Below are 25,225 nucleotides of genomic sequence, written 5' to 3'. Positions count from 1 at the left end.
TTGGGTGGAATCCATTTTTTATTCAGGTAAGTGTTGTTTTGTCAAAGTATTAATAAAATCTAGTCATAAATAAAGAAGTTATGGCAATTTAACTAAAATTTATTCTTTTGACCTTGAGAGTCAAGGTAATTCAAAGGTCAAGGTCAAATTGAACTTGCCAGGTACAGTACCCTCATGATAGTAAGAAAATATTTGAAGTTTGAAAGCAATAGCTTTGATACTTTAGAAGTCAAGTTTAAATATATACTGTATACTGTGACTATATAAAATTAATAAATACAAAAGGTAAAAACTGTATATAACCCATTGTTAAAAAAAATTATTTTTTTTTCATCCAAGATAGAATGCCAAGTATTCCAACTTAACATAATAGGCTCTGTTTATAAGTATTAAATTACCAGTAAAAACCTACTCTCCAACTTCAACTCAATCTATTCATTGACAGTAGTGAATTATCATTATGAAAAGGGCCAAGGTATTTGGCTGTCAAATCAATAGATTAAATAGACTTGCTCGCAAAGATGACATATCATACTATAGCCACTTAAAAAAATAGAACTTATAACATCAAGATTTTAAGGAAAGAAAAGATTTCGCAATTGTAAATTAAAACTGCATGCATATTTATACAATTGTTTAGCCACTGGTTCATACAAAGACCTATATAAAACATGTTTTGTATGCATGAGGTCTTTGGTTTATAAAATTGAACATCAAGATCAACAGAAAGAACAGATTTAGTAATGTGATATTTGTCTTAACAGCCCTTGGTTTGAAAAGGTATCTCATTTTGTACGGTTACACTAAAGAAGTCCACATTACATGTATTTTACTAAACATAACAGACTCATTGGCACATGAAGTTTTATTAAGATCAGTATTTGGTTAAATGAATGAATGGATCTACCGAAGTTTTATTAAGATCAGTATTTGGTTAAATGAATGAATGGATCTATTTCAGTTTTTTGCTTTTTATGCTTTTCACAGTTGTTAAGGTATGTATACAGAGTTTTTGATAATCACGATGAAATTATTTTTATGTGAACATCCAATATAACACCAACAAAACTGTGTAGATTTTCACTTAAAATCATATGGCTTGGCCTGTGCAGTTATCACAGGCTGAACAGTTGTCACACTTTCCACTTGTATAATGTTTTCCTTTTAAAGAAAGTCTCTTCTTTGCAAAAATCCAGTTTCTGCAGAAAGTGTGGTCACTTATCAGAAAGTGTTGTCACTTATCAGAAAGTGTGGTCACTTATCAGAAAGTGTGGTCACTTATCAGAAAGTGTGGTCACTTATCAGAAAGTGTGGTCACTTATCAGAAAGTGTGGTCACTTATCAGCCTGAGCTGACTGCGCAGGCTAATCTGTAACAAGAAATATCTTTAAAACAGATATACGGCGTTGAATGTGGTTGGAGGTTATGAAAGGTAAAGAGTTCAATGAATGAGATCAAGGATAGCTAATGTCTTTTTCTGTGCTGTTCTTAGCTGCATGTTCAATTTCGATAACAATTTAAAATGGTTTGACCAAAAAGAATATCAGGATAGGGAAAAAACGATACATTTATGAACTTAAATATACTAGTACACAGACAGGAATATGGAAGTAATTACTAAATATGAAAACATAGCCTTTAAGTACAAACGCTCTTGCGCTGGCAATACATTGAAATAAAAGGTGCACACACAAACTGTATTGATGTCAAGAGTTGTCAGTGTAAAACTGTTCTATCTATTAAGCCTTTTCATTAGAGATAAAATTGTTTCATGCTTAACACGCAGTAAACCAGTGTTACAAAGACGCGTTCATGTTTCCAATGTTCTGGTGGTATGCTCAAATCAGACAATGGAATAAATGAAGTGTATTCATTCATGTCTAGCCGCGGCAAATTTTATTTGAATTTTATTGGACATTAACAAAGGACAGGTAAGGTCAAACGTGACGTTAAACAGCTACGCCGAAAAACAACAACAACACAGTAGATTGTACACTCAAATCCAGACCATTGTGTACACACCGGTCTTTAACTGACAATAGCACGTGTAATGATGTCACCATCTATGTATAGAATGAAATCCGTACGCTACATCAGTTGCAAACGTGTTTCGCGGCAACACACACGAATTTTGAACCCTTTTTGCTTTTGGCAATGCACGCAAACTTAGTCGTCAACTTGTCTTGAAACATACATGCGCGTTTCACTTTTTTGTTGCTGGGACAAGCAGACGAATTTGCTGGACGTTTTGACATGGCAAACACAATTCAAATTCACTTATTTTTTTTATTGTTATAATTACTGGGAGTTTAGAACAAGACAGAAATAAACCTAGTGAGGATGACACTTTTATATGTTAAATGTATTACTCAACTTCTTTGTCGGTTAAACGCGCGAACATTACCTGCTTTTAATTTTTTACTCAACGATGTTGGACTTCAGATGTGTGAACAACTCCTTTACGCAGCGGGACATTATTACGTAGTATATTAAAGTCAAATAACAACCACATTGAACAATGCCGCCTTTTCCGTTTGACTGCGAACGTGAGACAATCGATATTATAACAGGATCCCTGTTAATTGATCGATTTTGACACGTATCGTAGTCACCTATTCGGGTAGGCATTGTCATGGAGATGCTGCGGATAAGTGGGAACACAGCTAGATTCGAGGTGCAGTTAAGCGTAAGATAAGGTACATATATATTTGGATTTTGTAACACCCGGGACATTTTACAGATTTCCGGGACTGCAGGACATGATCTTCATTTCCGGGACAATCCGGGAAAATCCAGGACGTATGGCATGTATGACAAGTGTATCCAGTATTATATTTACTAAGGTTGAGCTTATATAAACAAAATATTGAGATAAAAAAAAAACAACCTTTTTTTGGAAACCTCCATTTGGGAATATTTTTTTTTCCATTGGGAATGGGGCAATTTACCAGACCTTATTTTAAATGAAAAAAACACACTGGCCACTCTCTTTGAATACAGGTATTATTGCATGTGCATAAAGTATGGGCACAGATTAACCTGTGATGTCTTTACAGGCTTATCACTCACAACACTTTCCGCTTTAATAAATAGTTTCATTTGAGATCCACTCTTCTCAATGCCAGTGAAATGATGTGCCAGACATAGACCCTGAAAACTGCAGTAGAAAGGAATAGTCTCATAAAATAAGCCCCGCTCTGGGAAAATGGAATTTAATGCCTGCACATAAAGTGTCGTCCCAGATTAAAAATGATGAATGGAAAATACACATGAGGAGTTGTACTCACAAATGAGAACTAGAGCTTTGTCACAGATGTGACATATACCCCAACATTCTGCATTGACACAGAATGTTTTGCATGCTGTCTTCACAAAATAACAGAAGCTAATTTATGGCACTTTTTAAGAATTATTATGCCATCATCATTTATGGCCATTTTGACCTTTGAACTCTTGAATTCTTTCGCATGACAGGCCATCCAATGACTGTGAACAAAATTAATGTACAGAGTAGGGATGCAAGAGGTTAACCGGTTAACCTACCAAAACGACCAGTTAATCGGTTATATTTTCGGGAAAAGGTTAACCTGGAAAAAATATTTGATTATGTTTTTTTCATGGAATAAATCGTACGATTTTACTTTTGCGTAAGACAACATGCCGCACCATTGACGGTAATAAATAACGTGTCAACAATCAAAGTAATAAAAACAATAAATCAATATCTTTGTGATAACAAATAGGGGGTACGTTTTGATAACTGACACTATTGTTTTGTTTAACTCGCGAAAATTTAACTAGTGAATTGCGGGGAGTCGAAGCAATTATTAGCGAAGACGTAATTGGCATGTTTATTGAACTCGCGATAAAAAAACAGTTGAAACATTGGACGGTGTTTTGTTAACCAATATCCAACACTGATTGCTCACAAAATTTCGTGTTAATAAGTAATAATTTTATAAAAAATTGCATACGTAGTTAGTTTTTTGTCGAGTTAACGTCGTTTTTGTTTATCAGAAATTATGATTATTATTATAATTTACGTCCAACGATTCCACCATAACTGTCCAATGCAAGTGTTATTTATCAAAGCAAATTATTAACTAATTTAATAATTGAACATCAATTAAAATCTTTAAACAAAATAAAGCCTGAAAATTTAGTATTTGTGTAATTGATTAAAATTTGTGCGCTATGGTACGTTAACAAACATACGTAACTATCAGTATTTGAGATCATAATACTTAGCTACTTCGCTATTAAATAAATGTACTGGTTAATTGAAAGGGCAAAGCACATTTCTATATTGAGAAAATTTGAGTTTCAAAAATTGAATCAGAATGAACAAAGGAACACACCATTTTTGTGAGCGATACAACGCGAACGTAATATAAGCGGCCAAACCAAAAACAGTTAATAACACGAGAAAATGAACATTGTGTAGTTATTTAATTTGTTACTCCTTTGCATTTACGCAGGAAAATTAAATCAAATACAAGTATATAGCATACATTTACAAAATTGTTAAATAAATTGTATAAAACATTTTTTACAAAACTGGCATGTTATCAACACAAGCGATTGAAAATTACTTTTGTTTCTACCGAGCGGTGCGAGCGGTATGACATTTTTGACGTACTCTTTTATCATTTCAAGTACGCATTAGTCGTTACGGTTAACCGGTTAATAACCGGTTATGGATAAAGGTTAACCTGTTAATGATTTTTGTAACCTCTTGCATCCCTAGTACAGAGTCATTTTAAAATCTCAATATGAATGACATAGTCATGGCCCGGACAAGATCATTTATGGCCATTTTTAACCTATGAATTCAAAATGTGACCTTGACATTGCAGATATCAACGTAATTCTTTCGCATGACACACGGTCCAATGATGGTGAACAAATGTGCCAAATGATTTTAAAATCTCACAATGAACGACATAGTTATGGCCAGGACAAGCTCATTTATGGCCATTTTTGACCTTAGAACTCAAAGTGTAACCTTGACCTTGGAGATATCTAAGTAATTCTTTCACATGACACACCGTCCAATGATGGTGAACAAATGTGCTGAATGAGTTTAAAATCTCACCATGAATGACATAGTTATAGCCCGGACAAGCTCATTAATGGCCATTTTTGACCTTTGAACTCAAAGTGTGACATTGACCTTGGAGTAATCAGTGTAATTGTTTCGCATGACACACCGTCAATGATGGTGAACAAATGTGCCTAATGATTTTAAAGTCTCACAATAAATGACACAGTTATGGCCCGAACAAGCTCATTTATGGGCATTTTGACCTTTGAACTCCAGGTGTGACCTTGACCTTCAAGATATTGACATACTTCTTTCGCATGACACACCATCCCATGATGGTGAACAAATGTACCAAGTCATTTTAAAATCTAACCATAAATCATATTGTTATGGTCCGGACAAACTTTCTGTTTAAAACACACTAAGTGACCCAGTGACCTAGTTTTTGACCCGGCATAACCCATATTCAAACTTGACCTAGACATCATCTAGATACAACCAACAAAGTGACTCCTATATAGCCCCCATTACCAATGGTAATGGGGGTATAATAAAAGAGCGGTGCAGTAAATAAAGGAGGGGTGCATTAAACAAAAGAGGAAAGAATTTTAGCTATCTCGAGGGAAGGATTTGGTCAGCTAATCAAATTTCGCGTAACATATTCTGTACACGTATATATAGATGGCCAAAGTGGGCTTTCACTGTGATGATTACTTCCCTTTGTATAAAGATCATCAGGGACAACCATATGGAACTAGAAGGATTCCTGCGAAAAGGTTAAATTGACATAACAAACAATCTGATTGGCTAACTTACTCATGGCCAAGAGTTACCTAAGTCGTGCATTTTGATATAATCATATTTTATACTTTCCATTTGTATGTGTATGTTTTAGGTATAATAACAGGTTTTTTTTTGTGCTATTATGAAGGTCTAAATATCGGCCAAATTGCCAATTCTGATTTTTTTCCCAACTCCCTAATACCAGGATGCAGGATCAATGGGGTTCACAGGCGTTTTCACACGGGCTGGGCAGAATGTAAATACACCAATAAGAACTTTATTTTTGCAAATATATCAAGTTTTGAAATGCATTTGTAAAATCTTTAGTGCATAAAAGACAGTTTTTCTTGCATTTTGTGTTGATATCTGAAGATTTAAGAACAAATCATTGTATACGCCTGAAATAGGTGCAAAAATTTAACGTTGCTTGCAGCATAATTGTGAAACTTATAGAGCTGAATGGGAGATTAATTTACGTTTATGATCTTAAAAAAAGGTTTTGGGAAACCTTCAATTATTGGGAATTTTCATGTCCAAAAATCGGGAAAAAATATTAAAAAATTCCATTGGGAATGGGGCTGGTCACCGACCCCGAATTTGAACAAACAAACACTGCAGCAGGAGAGAAACCTTAGTATATCATGAGGACCTTTATTTTTGGCAAGGGACCAATTTCCAAACAAGAGAGGCACCATGTGCAATACAAGACCAACTATTCAATCAAAGGACATATCCAACAAGAGATGTGTTTGTAAGAAACACAATGCCCCCTGCTGCGCTGCTTTGATTGATTTTGTTTTTTATTATATCCCTTGAAAAAATATTACTTCCCTTGTAAAAATGATCTGAACCTGCTAAATGATAAATAGAAATTATCTCCCTTTAAAGCTTGTTACTTCCCTTGGATTTGTTTTTTTCTACCTTTGACCTTGAAGGATGACCTTGACCTTGACTTTTGACCACGCAAAATGTGCAGCTCCATGAGATACACATGCATGCCAAATATCAACTTGCTATCTTCAATATTGCAAAAGTTATGGCCAATGTTAAAGTTTTCAGACGGACAGATGGATGGACGGACAGACAGTTCAAATGCTATATGCCATCCTACCGGGGGCATTAAAAATCTATTCCTTTTTATGGGCTGCTTTTAACGTTATATGCTTATAAAAGTAATATCAGGTTACAGATTGTTAATGTTTGTAAATATTTAATAGTATTAATCAAATAAATCAATAAATCAATTGATCCATCAATCAAAATTGATTTCCATTAAAATTATGCCATCAATCAATTACATAGTGTTTGCAAAGTAAATATGATTTCCTGTTGTTCTACATCTAAAAAATCAAAGGGAGATTACCTAGAAGAGCAGATGTTGATTTTTTACATTTACTCACTTTATTATTTCCCTTGTATATTTTTTATCACAGATAACATTTTATAGTTATGGATATCTTTAAAAAGAACAATAGAATTCCAGGCTGTTTATTAATTGATGTTTTTTAGTCCCTTTTATAGCAGTTGGTAATTAATGTTTTCAGGTTCTTTTTTTGTTAATAGAAACTTTGGAGGCTGTTTTCTTATCAATTTATTTATCCCATTTATCATCAGAAATTCTTCAGACTTTACAATTCAGTGGTGTTTATTTTTTGTTTTAAAATTGGGTCCGGTATTTGGCCCCATTCCCAATTGATAATTTATTTTAGTTTTTTTTAGATTTCAAAATTGTGTTTATCTCCCATCCAGCTTTAAGATCAACCTAAGAAATATAATACTGAAAACAGTCTTGTACTCTCAATTTTGAAGCCAGGCTTTTTTTTACACTTTTTGGGAAGATAGCCCATGGCTTTGGAATTGGGAATTTTATCGGCATTTTCATGAAATTGGGAAAATTAATTCATTAGCCTTTTTTTTCCACACGAAAAGTCCACTAATTAGAGAAATACTAAATTTGATATAGCACTTTATTATCATTAAAATTAAAAGAACAAAATCATAAAAAACTTGTAAGATGTAATTGAATTAAAATTGAGATAAAATACACATAAGACACTTCTTTCTAAAAATAAAAAAAATAAAAAAATAATTATTTTTTTTTTTTTGGAAATTGGGAATTTTTTGCCACATTTTGGGAAAAAAGTATACTTTTTGGGATTGGGAACATAGCCGAATTTCGGCTATAAAATCGGGCCAAAAAAAAACCCCTGGAAGCAGTTTTCACAAAAACAGCAACAACACTTATTTCCCAATCTAAGTAAAAACGCCGCTCATTTTCCCCAATCTAAAGGGACCCGGCCCCATTCCCAAAATGGTGAGAGAAAATCACTGCAATTTTGCCCATAATACCAAGCTTATTTAGGAGTTGATACAAATAAATATCAGTAAATCATGTGCAAGTCTTCACTGTATTATGTGATTTGTAATAAGACATCAAGTTTGAAATCCTCATTATTTTGGTGATTTTCTCAAACAATTATACAGTTTGTTTCCTAAAATTTCTAAATGCACTGTGAGCATTCAGTTTTGCAGTAAAAACAATTCACATGATGCAATTATATATGCACGTGTTTATTTTACTCCTAATTTTTCAAAATTAATGAATTCAACAGGAACAACTGTATATAATGCATTGTTGAAAACACACATTTTTTTCCCAAGATTGACGCCTTATTCCAACTTAAAGGGGCATTTTCACGTTTGGGTAATTTGACAAAATTGAAAAAAGTTGTTTCAGATTTACAAATTTTCGTTTTAGTTATGATTTTTGTGAGGAAACAGTAATACTGAACATTTACCATGCTCTAAATTAGCCAATATATGCATCTTTTGACAATTTAAAAACCCAAAAATTATAAAGTGTGAAGTGTAAAGTATAAATTTGCAACGCGAAACAAATTAATAATTTGGAGAATTCTGTTGTTGCCTTATATGTGAAACTACGAGGATTGCCTATATAAAGTATAAAATACATCCATCATTGTATCCCGAAGGATGGCCTAGCTTTCTGTGTGGTAGACTTTTTACCCCAGGACTCCAGGGGGTCAGTGTTTCGAGCCCTGCTGAGGATTACCTTTTTTTTCATTTTTAAATTTTAAATTTTATTCTTGATTTTTTACTGAAGCTTTTTATATCCAATGTTTACATTTATCAATATAAAGCATTTAATGACAAACTTCAAAAAATGCCAAAATTTGTGAAAAGGCCCCTTTAACATAATAGGCAGTTTATAGTTGTATCAAATTACTAGTAAAAACCTACCCCTACACCTAAAACTTAATCTATTCATTAGCAGTAGTCAACTATCATATTGAAAATGGCCAAGGTATTTTGGCTGTCAAATCAATAGAATAAATAGACTTGCTTGCAAAGATGACATATCATACTATAGCCACTTAAAAAAAAATAATTATAATAGAACTTACCAAGAATAAGGGAAAGAAAAGATTTAGTAAATGAAATTTGAAACTGCATGCACTTATTTATATAATTGTTTAGCCACTGCATGATTTATACAATAGAACTTACAACATCAAGATCAACAAAAAGAACAGATTTAGTAATTTGATATTTTACGCCGTGTCTAATGGTCCTTGGTTTGAAATGGTATTTCGTACGGTTACACTAAAAAAGTCCACACTATTATACTGAAAATAACAGACTCATTAGCATGTGAAGTTTGATTAAGACAAGTGTTTGGTAAATGAATGAATGGATCTACTTAAGTTTTTTGCTTTTTATGCTTTTCACAGTTGTTAAGGTATGTATACATAGTTTTTGATAGTCATTATGAAATTATTTTTATGTAAACATCCAATATAATACCAACAAAACTGTGTAGATTTTCACTTAAAATTATATGGCTTAGCCTGTGCAGTTATCACAGACTGAACATGAACAGTTGTCACACTTTCTACTTGTATAATGTTTTCCTTTTAAAGGAAGTCTCTTCTTTGCAACAATCCAGTTTTGGCAGAAAGTGTGGTCACTTATCAGAAAGTGTGGTCACTTATCAGAAAGTGTGGTCACTTATCAGAAAGTGTGGTCACTTATCAGAAAGTGTGGTCACTTATCAGCCTGAGCTGACTGCGCAGGCTAATCTGTAAAAACAATAATAAAATGAAAGAAAGAAAAAAAAGTAATTTTTCAACTCGACTCGAACAGCTGACCCTTGGAGTAAAACCCAGGCGAAATGAAGGCCATTATGACCGTGGTATACCATGGCTAAACCATAGCCAACCATGGTCATATGACCATGGTTTACCATGGCAGACCACGTTTTGTTAAATGGCACCACAGACTTTGGCCATGGTCATCATGAACATGGTTGACCATGGCAAAATACCATGGTTGACCATGCAGTGATTTTTTTTCCTGTTTTTTGTTACAGCCTGTGCCATTTGGATTGGGAAAATTAGCGCTATAAACTATGACATTGGGAAAAATAGCGCGATAAACCATAGGTTAAGAATAAGAACAGAATTAAAATTATTAAAGAATGTTTGACAGCATTTTTATATTAAAAAGTGCTTATTTAATGTGTTCTTACAATGAAGACAATGTTAAGTTAATAAACTTCCACATGCATATTGAACTTGCAATAATCTATATAGATTCTTAAATATACCATTTAATCATAACCTCTTTAACAGTAAGAATTTAATTCAGTATTTCTTTTTTAATTAAATATCATATGGTGAAAACATTAACAAATATTTATATAAAAAAACACGCTTTGGTGGTTTTGCTATGTCAATGATGTATTAAATGGAGTTAAAATAATTGATTTCATTTCTTTACCTTTCAACATCTTGCACTTGACATCCTCCGTTCAATGCTATTTCAGTAAACTGTAAAGCGTGACAAACATAATAAAGCAGAATATGCATATGAATCTGATTATACACAGATCAACTAACATATAAATCAAATCATGTTTGTCTCTTTCCATTTTCTAACGATACTCATCTTAAATGCATTAACTTTGTGTGTACCGGTAGACTAACTCCAATTTCCCAACACTGATTTCCGTTATGCACATTCACTGTGAAGATTTCTAATAAATATTTGTTGTTTTATCTCAAACGTTGTATTTTGCGTTAATGGACACACACAATAAATTATTCCGTAATAACCATATGATATCCGTTGTTAATTTGAATGTTATCTATCATTTTCAACGCTCATCTCAAATTTCTCGTTTGCTTGCTGCCATCTTGGACGTGTGTAAAAACAGGCGTTTACAATCGGGATACATCGACTATCGTCGGTATCCTCCGCAATATAGAGAGAGATGTGGATAGCAACGTAAAATCGTATTCGGCTAAATTCGCGAACAATACGTAAGTCAGTTGTCGTTCGGCGACGACTCGACAAGCTCAATCGGCACTCGTTCGAAATTATTGCTAAATTACATTGTTGTCTTATTGGCTTTATTGGGAAAATTTTGTCTTTTTGGGGAAATTTTAATCAAATTTTTGGGAAAAAACGTCTTTTGCAATTGGGAAGCAGCCGAATATTGGCTGTAATTTTGGGCAAAAAAAATCACTGAACGTACTTTTATTCAGTGTCAACACCGTTCCTCCATTTTGTTTGCTATTTCCAATTCCAGTTCTTTTATGATTTTCAAATATTATGTCTTCTTAGATGCCACAAAATAATGTGTGCGTAATGTGTTTTTGAGACAAGTAGCATGCTGTTTGTGGATGATCAAATGCCTGAATGTCATCACTGTTACAGTCCACACCTTTACGCTAAATGAGTAACGGTGATGACAACATCATAACGGTTTGCACAAATATATACACACATTATGGTGTGAATAAACTTTGTTTTCATATCGCCGATTGTTTTTCAAACAACATCGCAAATTTTACATGGAATTTATCAGACAAAAATGGAGAATTAATACAATTGGAATCAGTTCTGTCAGAATTCCCGAATGTCATCACCGTTACGTTCCACACCGTTAAGCTGAATGAGAAACGGTGTTGACAACATCGTTACGGTGTGGAGAAATTTATACAAACAATATGATATGATTAAAGCTCGTATTCATATCGCCGATTGTCTTTCAAACAACATCACAAATTTTACACGGAACTTATCTGACATACTTTCTAGTAAAAAACATGATGCGAATAAACAAGAATATGAAAGTATTAGATAATCTGTCCACACCGTTACAAATGTAACAACACCGTTACGCCGCATAAAAAAGAAGACTTTTATATACATCAAGATTCAAGAAAAACTGCAAACGTGTTTTATTATCATAAAGTCTTCAAGAAGGTGTCCGATGAAAGAAGAATTTAGTATATAAACATGTACCCAAACATTTTATAGAAATTCTTAAAGTTGTGAAACGTAATTAAAATGTGTATTTTCACCGTTACCCACTTAATGCTCTGATAAAGTCACTGACAATTTGAAATTGATGTAATAGCCACTCATGATCACTTTATACAATGAAACAACGCCAAAAAATTCATTTAAATTAAGTTGAAATAAAATAATATTATCAAACAAATATTTATGTCCGTAACGGTGTTCTCTTTACAGCTTTTGACGTGCATCAAATAAGCCTTCATAATCGCAATCTGGGTCACATTAGGTCGTGCCCAGCTTAGGTTGACGTCCGTCTGACATGTACATAACTGATACACGGTCTGTCCACACTGCTTTACTAATTGTTTTTTTGAATATTGTTTTATTAAGAATGGAACCTAATCAAATATTCACCCATTTTCTTTTCTAATTATTGTCCAAAGGTGAAAAATTTGATCGCCACTGCAAGGGCTATAAGGAACACAGATACTGCAAAAACATATAACGTTGCCCTGTCTAAATGGTACCTGCATTAAAGCAAGAAATAATTACTTTTTATTTAATGTATTATTCTTTCCTAAGTTCTATCCACCATATTGGAAACTGTCGCAATGTTCCTGACTTATTTTCGCTACATGTATTGGTAAGGTCGCAGCACACCAATCCTTTGCATATCGTGATTTGTGATGCAGCCTTAGTCGATAACAATTTTTCGAATATTTACATGTACACTGTTACAAATTTCTACATATAAAATTAATGTCAACAAGAATAGTGTGTTCAAACATTGTCATGTTTTTTAAGGGTCTATGCCAAAGATAACGTACCTAGGGTAGGTAGTCATTCTGGTTAATTTCATGTGTTTTTGAAGTTTAGTCATGCCTTTTCTTAATAAGTCACGAACGACGTCTGTTTAGTGATGAGCACTTAGCAGCTGCGAAGAACTGCGGTTGTGTTTATGAATGGTGCATATGGTCTCCCAGGGCCGTCACAGGAAAAATTATTATCGTGTAAGTACCTGTTATCGAACAGCACCTATTATCGGACGTTTTGTTTTGGTTCTGTATGCAGGTTTTTTTTCCACTTTTTGGGAAGATAGCCCATGGCTTTGGAATTGGGAATTTTATCGGCATTTTCATGAAATTGGGAAAATTAATCCATTAGCCTTTTTTTTCCACACAAAAAGTCCACTAATTAGGGAAATACTAAATTTGATACAACACTTTATAATCATTAAAATTAAAAGAACAAAATCATCAAATACTTTGTTAGATGTAATTGAATTAAAATTGAGATAAAATACGCATAAGACACTTCTGTCTAAAAAAAATAAAAAATATATATATTTTTTTTTTTTGGAAATTGGGAATTTTTTGTCACATTTTGGGAAAAAAGTATACTTTTTGGGATTGGAAACATAGCCGAATTTCGGCTATAAAATCGGGCCAAAAAAAACCCTGCCATGGCAAAAATATCATGGTCAACCATGGCAAAAAAAAACATGGTTAACCATGGCCAAATACCATGGTCATGATGACCATGGTCAAAGACCGTGGTGCCATTTTTAACAAAACATGGTTGGCCATGAAAATAAAAGACTTATCGGCATGTGAAGCTTTATTAAGACCAGTATTTGGTAATGAGTGATGGGATCTACTTTAAAAGTTTTTTGTTTTTTATGCTTTTCACTGTTGTAAAGGTTTGTATGTAAAGATTATGTGAGTGGTGTTCTGAGAAAACAGGGCATAATGCATGTGCATAATGTGTCGTCCCAGATTAGCCTGTGCAGACGGCACAGGCTAATCAGGGACGACAATTTCCGCTTTTATGATATTTTCTGTTTGAAGAAAGTCTCTTCTTAGCAAAAATCTAGTTTAGGCGGAGAGTGTCATCCCTGATTAGCCTATGCTGACTGCACAGGCTAATCTGGGATGACACTTTACGCACAAGCTTTATGCCCAGTTTTCTCAGAACGTGACCCATATGTGTTTTATCATGATTATATTATTTAATATTTATTAGTGAAAAACTATACAATATTTGTCAAGGTGCATGTTGAAAGAATCATGATTTTCAGGTGATTATCGCTTCACAGGATGATATACAGGATGGCAATGTTGGATACAATATAAGAAATAGGAAACCTTAATTTCGGGCCAAATGACATTAAAGTGACCAGCCAGGAAGTCCCAAATGGTACAGGAACCTAAACAGTGTTTTTTTAACCGTTTTGGGCATGGAACCGGGTCCCATTTAATTGAGAAAAATCACGGCGTTATGACTAAAATTGGGAAATTGTTGTTGTTGTTTTTCTAACAAATGCTTCAAAATGGAGGATAAAACTGTTTTCAATTTTATATTTACTAAGGTTCAACTTATAGAGCTCGATTGGAACCAGATATTGAGATCTAAAAAAAATAAATTTTAGGTCCCATTTGGGAATAATATATACTGTTTTCCATTGGGAATGTGGCAGAATACTGATCCCAAATTTTAAGGAAAACAAGAGATGTGTTTGCCAGAAACACTATGTCCCCCCCCCCCTATATTTGACCTTTGACCTTGAAGGATTACCTTGACCTTTCACCACTCAAAATGTGCAGCTCCATGAGATACACATGCATGCCAAATATCAAGTTGCTATCTTCAATATTGCAAAAGTTATGGACAATGTTTAAGTTTGACACAAACAAACCAACAGGCAGGGTAAACACAATATGTCCCCCAGTATAGACTGAGGGACATAAAACAAGAGCACCGCCTTGCGAGTGCAGCCCGCTTATCTATTTTCTTTTTAAAGGTGAAGGGACTCTCAATCTCAATCACAAAGGAGGGAGGGATTGAGTGAAGAGGGGTGTATAGTGTGGGGGTGTGGTCATTTATTATATATCTTCCAAAAATTGCGGAAAAAAAATGCAAAAAAGAAAAAAAAACACATTTCGGCGGGGGGGGGGAGGGGACTCTTGGATGCGATGGTTGGACGGTATTTCAAAAATAAAATAATAAAAATAAATATTTGTGTTTTTTAACCGTTTCAAAAAAAATAATTGAGGGGTGGGGTGGGTATAGTGTGAGGGTGTGGTGGTCATTTGTGAGATGATCTTAAAAAAGAAAAAAAAATTGGGGGGGGGGGGGATTCAGAAGGGGGAGGAGGGGAGGGCGTGGGGGATGGTTTGGGTGGAGTCTATTGTGGTATGTCAGGTAAGAGTTGTTTTGTCAAAGTATCAATCAAATCTAATCATAAATAAAAAAGTTATAGCAATTTTAGAAAAATCTTATAATTTGACCTTGAGAGTCAAGGTCATTCAAAGATCAAGGTAAAATTCAACTTGCCAGGTACAGTAACCTCATGATAGCATGAAAGTATTTGAAGTTTGAAAGCAATAGCCTTGATACTTTAGAAGTAAAGTGGATCAAAACACAAAATTTAACCATATATTCAAAGTTACTAAGTCAAAAAAGGGCCATAATTCCGTAAAAATGACAACCAGAGTTATGCAACTTGTCCTTTTACTGTTCCCTTATGATAGTTTGCGAGTGTTCCAAGTGTGAAAGCAATACTTGAAATACAACAAGTTGGCGTTTTCAGGATTGTTTACTCGATTTTGATTGGGATTTTTATTTTATTTTTGGAAATTGGGACGGGTCCGGTTCATTTAGTGGGTCCGTAGGTCAATGGGAACGGTTCCGTCTACTGGACCCGTCCAAAGAAGGAAAAAAATAACTGGTTTTACAACATCTGACTTTATGCGGGAATAAAACTCAGGTACAGTTTATTTTGCTGGGTTGGTTTTAGTATATTTTCCGTACCCGGGGTACTAACAGTCAAGTAACCATCAACAGATATGTAGTATGAATGATAAAGTTGTGCTTGTAAAAAAAATGTTTTGGGACTTTCATAACACCAGGTTAATAATATAATGCCATTGCCTATTATCACAGCAAATATTCTGTTTTCACATGAAGACATTATCTAATTGGGTACGTTTTCCTCATTTTAGAATTCATGCATTAATGAATCACTTGCAGCTTAAACAGAGTACATCCCACTCGGCCCATATAAAACACTAATTGAACTGGGGGCATCTCAAACGCTTATTGATTAGGGGGTATCTTTATCGGTTATTGATTAGGAGGAATCTCAAACGCTTTTTGATTAGGGTTCATCTTAAATGTTCATTGATAAGGGGACATCTCAAATACTTATTGTTAAGGGGACATCTCAAACACTAATTTTTTAGAGGGCATCATAAACATCCTGCGATTAAAAGAAGTCTCAAACGCTTATCGATTTATAGGGGGCACTCAAACGCCAATCGATAAGGTGCATCTCAAATGCTTATTATTTAGGGGGCATCTCAAAATCTAATTGATTAAGGAACATCGCTAATTGATTAGGGAACATCGCTAATTGATTAGGGGACATCTTGAACACTAATTTCTAACTGTCATTTTTAATGAATATATATGGCCTCATTCTGGAAAAACGGGGCTTAATGCATGTGCTTAGTGTGGTCCCAGAATAGGCTGTGCAGTCAGAACAGGCTAATCAGGGACCACTCTTTACAACAAAATGCATTTTCGCTAAGAATGGACTTCCTCTAAATGTAAAATACAATATATGCGAATAGAGCCACCATACATGTACATAGCATGTTCAAAAAAATATTATTTGTATTTGTCAAGTGGGTTTCCCATTTCAGACCATCTACTCATGGCGAACGCTAGGCTGTGCGGCAGTAGTTTACGTTATCGTTTTCACCATTGACGTCACTATTGGTGGAACTTTTATCGTCTGGAAATGCCATTTCCGGTAAGCGAATATTCCTCGTGCATTTAATTTTCATTAGTAGTTGTATTTATTTTTTCATATCGCCGCACAGTGATCTCCCCTAATTTAACTTTCGGTTACACACCAGTAAATGTTTTTGTATATGAATTGTCTGTCTCATAACCGAAACGAATAGATATGACTGGTTTCCATCATCATTTCCCGCGTGATAATGGTTGAGTAAAATTATATTGTCATGTTTTTTGCTTTAAAGTCTTCTTTTTGTAAGATCAACGGGACAAAAAGATAACTTTTACCATAGCTCTTTCTGCACTATTAACTTACATTTACCGAGTAATTGCTCTTTGTTTAATTTGCATGTGCGGGGCATAGCTCTATTAGTTTTTAAGGAATTTAAATGATACTTCATAATTATATTACAACTAGAGGGGAACACTGACCATAAACATGGCTTCAATATTTCTTGAGTTATTGCCCTTTTTATCATATTATTGTAGGAAACATATATTCAATAAAAATCTAAGGGTTTTTAATGATGTTTCTTATGGACCATAACCTTTTCCTTTGTATACAACGTTTGAGGCTCACTCTGGGAACACGGGGCTTAATGAATATAAGCTTAATTAATGAGTCGTGAGAAAACTGGGCATAATGCATGTACGTAAAGTGTCGTCCCAAATTAGCCTGTGCATTCCGCACAGGCTAATCAGGGACGACACTTTTCCGCCTAAATTTGATTTTTGCAAGGAAGAGACTTCATTTAAACGAACAATGTCATAAAAGCGGAAAGTGTCGTCCCTGATTAGCCTGTGCGGATTGCACAGGCTAATCTGGGACGACACTTTACGCACTTGCATTATGCCCAGTTTTCTCAGAACACGACTCAAATATAAGCACAGGCTCATCAGGGACGCACATTTTCGCCTGGACTGGATTTCCGTTTAGAAGAGACTTCCTTTGAACAAAAAATACACGAAAGCGGAAAGTTTCGTCCCTGAATTGCATGTCCGGAATTCGGAGGCTAATCTGGAACGACACTTTTCGCATATGCATTAAACTGCGTTTTCACAGAGCGCGGATGAAAGATTCATAATGATAAGATATTAATAAGAGAGGGACACTGACAATAAATCTGGCTTCAATATTTACTGTGCTATTGCCCAATGTTTGATGTCATTGTATGCAAAATAGCTCCTTAAACGCCAGATGGAATTAAATGATGGTGCGCGTGTTGATTTGGTATTTAGGAAGTAGTGTATGGGCCATAGCCTTTTCTTCTGGATACAAAACATCTCAGAGGCATTCGTTTTTCACAGTGAGCGGCGCTGTGGGCAAACTGGATACATGTGCGTACAGTGTCATCACAGATAAGCCTTTCGCACAGGCTACTCACGGACGACTCTTTCTGCCTGCATTGGAGTTTCGTTTAGGGGAGATCTCCTTTAAATGAAAAATTTCCATAAAAAAGCGGCACAGGCTAGTCTTGGATGAAACAGAACGCACATGCATTAAGCGCGGTTTTTACAGATTGAGGCTCAATTACGGTGCTTATGTCCCATTGTTAATGTTATTGTATGCAACATGACACCATACACGTAGAATGTTTTTTTTAATGATTTAGCGTTTATTGATGGACATAACAATTGGTGGGAATAAGCAATATCTTTTAGTTCTGTATACAAAACATATTCAATTGCATTCGTCCCTTAAAGTGAGCGTAGTTGTGAGAAAACTGGGCCTACTGAATGCGCGTTAAGTTTCGTCCCAGATTAGCCTTTGCTCTCCGTACAAGCTAATCTGGGACGACACTTCCCGAGTTGATGGAATTTTTCGTTCAATTAGAGTCAATAACCAGTATATGCGGAAAGTGTCGTCCCTGATTAGCCTGCGCTGATTGCACAAGCTAATCTGGGACGACACTTTACGCACATGAAATAAGCTCAGTTTTTCCAGAATAAAGCTCCAGTTATAACTCTTGTTTTAATTACCGGCAGTTATGATGCCGACGAGTGTCGACTTGCCGGCGGAGGGACGCTGGGTAGCGTGCTGATATGGTACACGGTGCTGTTCATTCTCCCAAAGTGTGTGGTGAGTTTGTATTTACATGACCTTGTTCACAGATTTTCGGATTTTTAAAGAACGTCATTAAATCAGTATCATTTTGGGAAAACTCGGGCTTAATACATGAGCGTTAAGTGTCGAAACTTTCCGCCTTAACTGGACTTTCGTTTAAAGGAGACTATTTTTATACAAAAAATCATTAAAAGCTTAAAGTGTCGTCCCAGATTAGCCTGTGAGGACTGCACAGGCTTTTCTGGGACGATGCTTTCCGCACACGCTTTACGAAGTGTTTTCTCAGAACGAGGTCATATGCATTTACATACAAAGCTTTAATACTTGGAGTACTCTTATATGACTAAATCTCGAGAAAAACAGAACTTGTTTGTTTGCCATCTGTAGGATTCCGATCTGAGAACGTTTGGGAGACAGTCAAACGCGCGATTACAATTAAAGTGTTACATGTATTTTTTTCCAAATCAAACGCGTTACAAAGAGTTTATGATTGTATCAATTACGACTGGTGTTTGTCCACATGCCAACGATTTTTTTCAATATTTGTCATAGCTATAAGCGTAATTTAGCTTGTTTAAGTATATTGTACAGGTTTTTTCTGGTATATTTAAGGATTGTAATTTTTCTAACATATAAACAGTTTTTTTAAAAGTCATCAAGTTCCCTGTTCTTCTTGTCCCACTATGCAACAGGTTGCAGAATCAACGGGGTTTTCAGGGTCTTTCACACGGGCTGGACAGAATGTAAACACGCCGTTAAGAACTTTATTTTTGCAAATATACCAAGTTATTGAAATACTTTTTCAAACATCGTAAGTTCATAAAAGACAGTTGTTGTTGCAGTTTGTGCCGATGTATTAAGGTATAAAAAGTTAAATAAATCCAGCCGTTTTATGCGAATATTCGAATACCGATATAGGTATTCGATGCCATCCCTAATAAGAATAAATCCTTGATTACGTCTGAAATCGGTGACAAATTTTCACGTTGCTTTCATCATAACCGTATATACATGAATGCAGTAAAACTTATTTTTTGAAAAAGAACACGTGCCTATTAAATAAAGTAATTCTGATGTTTTCATATAGCCATTAGCAGCATAAAAATATGTTCTTTTATGTACCAGTTGAAATTCTTAAGAAAAAAATGTTTTACCGGTGTGTTTACATCCAGTAACGTTTCATTGGGAACCCCACGAAGTCACGTGATCCTGCACCATGTGCAATGTAGGGGCCAAGGGGGACAGGGTTTGGAATAATAATAATTCTACACTACTAGTATATGAGTTAAATTATTAATTTTGGCCGTGCTCTGTGAAAATAGACTGTATTGCATGTGCGAAAAATGTCGTTCCAGATCAGCCATCGCAGTCCGCACAGGCTAATCAGGGACGACACTTTCAGCCTTAACTGGATTTTCGCTAAGAAGAGACGTTCTATAAACGAAAAATATAATAACAGCGTAAAGTGTCGTCCCCTGAGTGCCTGTGCGGACTACACAAGCTAATCTGGGACGATACTTTACGCACATGCATTAAACCTCCTTTTCACAAAGCACGACCCATTTATATTACTGAGAATACTATTCTAACAGTAATTATTGGGTAAATAAATTCAGATCATAAACACCATTTACTAAGTATTGACTTAGTTAACATTGAAAATATGGTGGACTTCATTATTCATAAAAAAATGAAAAAGATGCATAGAAACATAATTTATCAGGGTTTTTATTACTTAATGTTTTATTCGAATTAAGTAAAAATTTTGATAGACCGTGCTCTGTGAAAAGGGGGTTTAAATACATGTGCGAAAAGTGCCGTCCAATATTAGCCTGCGCTGTCCGCACAGGCTATTCAGGCACAGCACTTTCCGCCTTAACTAGATATTGGCTAAGAAGAGACTTTCTTTAAACGAAAAATATCATATAAGCGGAAAGTGTCGTCCCTAATTAACCTGTGCTGACTTCATAAGCTCATCAGGGACGACACTTTACCCATACGCATTAAACCCCCATAGAGCGAGGCTATTATTATTTACAGACGAAGATTGACAGAGACGACATCCGGAACGCGTGCAGACGCTGCGTGCACAAGGTGCGACCCCCGGTGTCGCGAGAGATTCAACGAGAACATCCGGTCTGAGAATGCGGGGACAATCTGCATCCAGTGTTCAGACATGCCCTCAATTCTGTTCGTAAACTGACATTCCCTCCATTTTGGTCGTCGCCTCAAAAGGCGTTAGTAATTGGGTTTAGTGAGAGGTACAGAAGCACATATGGTCATCGCAAAGTACAGAAGCATTAATTGGTCACCGCAAGGTACAGAGGCACATATGGTCATCGCAAAGAACAGAAGGACATATCGCCCCCTTATGAAAAAAGGTACCACGTGACATTGAAATTAGAAGGTACGGTACATTTTTACTCCAATGGGGCGATATAGTCATGGCAAGGTACAGAATCACATGTAGTCATGGCAAGGTACAGAAGCACATATGGTGATCGCAAGGTACAGAAGCATATATAGTCATCGCAAGGTATCGAAGCACATATGGTCATCGCTATGTGCAAAAGCACAGATAATCATCGTAAGGTACAGAAGCACATATGGTCATCGCAAAGTACAGAAGCATATATAGTCATCGCAAGGTACAGAAGCAGGGTACAGAAGCATATATGGTCATCGCTGGGTACAGAAGCATATATGGTCATCGCTGGGTACAGAAGCACATACGTATTGCCCCTAGAATACGTGATTAAACACCACATGATACGGAAGTCACTATGTTCCAAAGGCGCCTTTGGGTCTTTAATTGCTTGTGATAAAGAAGCTCGGTTTAACGTATTTTGCACAAGACAAGTTCGTAAGTTGCGGAGAATGGTACGTTTGACGTGAACGTTGTGAAGCCAGTACGTAACCAGTAGTAGACGGATCCGTTTCGAACAGTCTGTTTAAAATAAGGTACTGAATTATGCGTTTGCAGGGAAATCGCGTTCTTCCGTTGGAATCGCAAATCACGGAGTTGGTAGATTGTGTCTGGAAGTATCCGAATTACTGATATTGTAGGAAAGATCGACGACCTAGGTAAATGTTTGTCCGATCGTAATATATCGACTACCGGTATTTCCGGAATACTCTGTAAGATATCTTTTTAATCGGCGAATAGGTTAGATTTGAGCCGAAAAAGGTCTTCTGCGCATACCGGAAGTCACTGATCGATGACGGAATAAAATGAAGTCATTGCCCGGACATGAACCATTAAATAGCATGATTTGTCAGAACTGACGCCATCTTTTCATTGAAACATGGTAACATGGGACCGAAAACAGGGTCTGTTTTACGAGAAATCTTGAGATACTGTCAACCTATGAGTGAATATTGCAATATTAAAAAATGATCGACGTGGGTCTGGAGTGTAATGTATGTGAAAGAGATTGATGAGAGAATAAAAAGTGCTCGAAAATGTTATCTCAGAAGTTGTTATATGTGCATTAACGCTGAATTGCAATAGATTGTGACGTCACAATCATGATAAATGACAATGGTCGATGTTAACGGGACTTGTTGACGGATTTCTTTTGGTATACTTCGGTGTATATTAGTATACAATTTACATATTGAAACATGTACTAAATTTGCCATCTATCAACCAGAAAAAAAGGAAATAACAACTTTGTCTCCTACTTTAGTATAGCTCCAGTACATGGTAAACCCAATTTCTACAGTTGTCTAAACTGCACCTATTGCAACTTAAAAATTGTTATACACTTCTGTTGTAACAGTCATACCTCCATGACATCTCAAAGGTCACGAATTGCTTTAATTGTCGTAGCAGCCTTGATCTATTAACATAGGGGATAATCAAGCGACAAACAAGAGGGCGACGTCAATACCGAAACAGTTCTGTTTCGTCGTTTTATACCCTTTTTACTTGTATGACTTGTTTAATTGCCGCTCACTTTCCAGCCATCTCAGCAAGACAGTGATGAGTGTTTAAGTCGTATAGGTCATAATATACTAAATAGTTTCCCTATATAATTCAATGTAAAAGCGACAACTTTAAGCGAAACTAAATGCAACATTTTGCGCATAGAGACCCCCATAACCATACATTTTCGTGCAGGCCTTTCAAAGCAGAATCGATTTATGCAATAAAAAAGATATGTCATGCACAAACCAAGAAATAATTTGACACAAATCAAAATCGACTGTTTTTGAAAATTTTTGTCCGGCGGTTTTCTAGAGGAATGTAACCTTTTCTGTGCAATGTTTTACTATAGTCTCTAAGTTTATAATATTTCAGGGATTTAGTAGTGAACACCTATTCATGCTCTACCACTATCTCCAAAAGATATAACCTAGCCAATAGTTTAAAGTGTAAAATATGCCTTCGTGTCAACTATGCTATTTGAAATTTGCATCTTGATTTTTTTCATTTGCTTTATTAGGTTTGCATTCTGATGCCTTTTTTGCTTTTGCTTTCTTTGAGCTTAACAGTATGTTTATATAATACTAATGACACTACAAAAGTTTGCTGTTGTTGTCTTATTTCGTTCATTTCATTTGATATCTTTGTGCGTAAAGGGTCGTCCCAGATTAACACGTGCAGTCCGCACAGGCTAATCAGGGACGACACTTTCCGCTTTTACGGTATTTTAAGGAAGTCCCCCCTTTCCGAAAATCAAGTTTAGGCGGAAAGTGTCGTCCCTGATTAGCTTGTGCGGACTGCACGTGTTAATCTGGGACGACACTTTACGCACATGCATTAAGCCCAGTTTTCTCAGAAAACGGCTCAAATAATCAAACAGCGTCCCCAACATTGTTATGGTTCTGCGAATTCTATTGACTCTTCCAGCGTCTGTGGCTAGTGGTGAGCGAAGCTTCTCAAAGATCAAAGCCATAAAAACATCTCTGCGAACATCCATACTACAAGAAAGACCTGTTGGACTAGCTACTCTGTCAATTGAACGCATTGAAGTGCTGCAACTTTGTTCTATATTTGCGAAAGCGAAAGCGCGAAAAATAAAATTGTAAAATTAAATCCTGGTAATAAACCATTATACAGGTATAGATTCTATTGAATGTAATAAAGAATTGACACAAACCGCACCACATCATTCATTTTGAAATTTAATATTAATTAATTAATTAGATGCCATGAGCAAGGGGATGCATTGCGACAGGTTCATCTATGGTGCAAAATACTCTTGCGCCGGCCCTTGATTGCATTAATATGTTTGGGTTTAATTCAAGTAATACAGTTAAAGATTAAAAACACGCTTTAATGTAACAGAAAATTATCAGTTTAGAAGGCTTACAATGACATAAAAATGTTTGAATAAAATATATTGGGCTTTAGTAATTAAAACAGAGGCACAGAAAACAGGGCATTAAATGCATTGATAAGTTCGCTGAGAACAATGTCCTTTAACCTCTTATTTATAAACAAAGTGAAAAAAGTAATGTGAAAACAGCATAAAACCAGAACAGCTTGTGAGTAACTCGCAGCCTGTTCAGTTTTAAAGGGATCTTTTCACGCTTTGGTAAATTGACAAAATTGAAAAAAGTTGTTTCAGATTCGCAAATTTTCGTTTTAGTTATGATATTTGTGAGGAAACAGTAATACTGAACATTTACCATGGTCTAATATAGCCATTATATGCATCTTTTGACGTTTTTAAAACATAAAAATTATAAAGCGTTGCAACGCGAAACGATTGAATAATTTGGAGAGTTCTGTTTTTGTCGTTAAATTTTGTGAAACTACGAAGATTGCTTATATAAGGTATAAAATACATTAGGTATGTGTACTTGGCGGAATAGCTCAGTAGGCTAAAGCGTTTTTACTTCAGGACTCTGGAAGGACTCCAGGGGTCACTGGTTCGAAACCTGGTCCGGGCAATGTTCTTTTCCTTTTTTTAATTTTATTCTTGATTTTTTACTGGAGCTTTTACGATCCAATGTTTACATTTATCGATATAAAGCATTTAATGAATAAGTTAAAAAATGCCAAAATCTGTGAAAAGGCCCCTTTAATGCTGGTTGCTGTTCAACAGTATCTACGGGTTTAAAATAAACCTTTTAAACTTTAATCTATTCAGAAAGGTATTTAATAAAATTTACCTTTCTTAGGGACTTCAAATGCGTAAAAATACGTATCTAAGGGCTAAGGGTCAACTTAACTAGCAGCCATTAATTGTCGCAGT

At 35.4% G+C, this 25,225-nt stretch overlaps 2 protein-coding genes across 3 annotated transcripts in view; one reads left to right on the top strand and one right to left on the bottom strand.

Annotated features, from left to right (window-relative positions):
- LOC127861176 (protein TANC2-like) overlaps positions 1–16,990 on the bottom strand; it is a 222,949-nt gene extending 205,959 nt beyond the window's left edge. For both annotated transcript variants that reach the window (XM_052399571.1, XM_052399572.1), the window contains exon 1: positions 16,860–16,990. The gene's annotated coding sequence lies outside the window, so the exon portion shown is untranslated. The remainder of the gene's footprint in view (positions 1–16,859) is intronic.
- On the top strand, positions 808–23,458 carry LOC127861199 (uncharacterized). Its single transcript, XM_052399609.1, has 4 exons — positions 808–995; positions 16,858–16,967; positions 18,941–19,034; positions 21,060–23,458. Exons 1-4 carry the CDS (start codon positions 939–941, stop codon positions 21,159–21,161), a joined length of 363 nt encoding a protein of 120 aa, XP_052255569.1. The 5' UTR covers positions 808–938; the 3' UTR covers positions 21,162–23,458.
- The last annotated feature ends 1,767 nt before the right edge of the window (positions 23,459–25,225 follow it).

The sequence above is a fragment of the Dreissena polymorpha genome, chromosome 15 (genome assembly GCF_020536995.1).
Source record: "Dreissena polymorpha isolate Duluth1 chromosome 15, UMN_Dpol_1.0, whole genome shotgun sequence".
Lineage (NCBI taxonomy): Eukaryota > Metazoa > Mollusca > Bivalvia > Myida > Dreissenidae > Dreissena > Dreissena polymorpha.
The sequence above is the reverse complement of the archived record's forward strand: the minus strand, read 5'-3'. Positions and strand labels throughout refer to the sequence as shown.

Coding starts and splice junctions, on each gene's coding strand:
- LOC127861199 (XM_052399609.1), top strand. CDS start 939: ATGAATGAATGGATCTATTTCAGTTTTTTGCTTTTTATGCTTTTCACA. Junction 996..16,857: donor TGCTTTTCACAGTTGTTAAG/GTATGTATACAG, acceptor TTCCCATTTCAG/ACCATCTACTCATGGCGAAC. Junction 19,035..21,059: donor TCATTCTCCCAAAGTGTGTG/GTGAGTTTGTAT, acceptor TATTATTTACAG/ACGAAGATTGACAGAGACGA.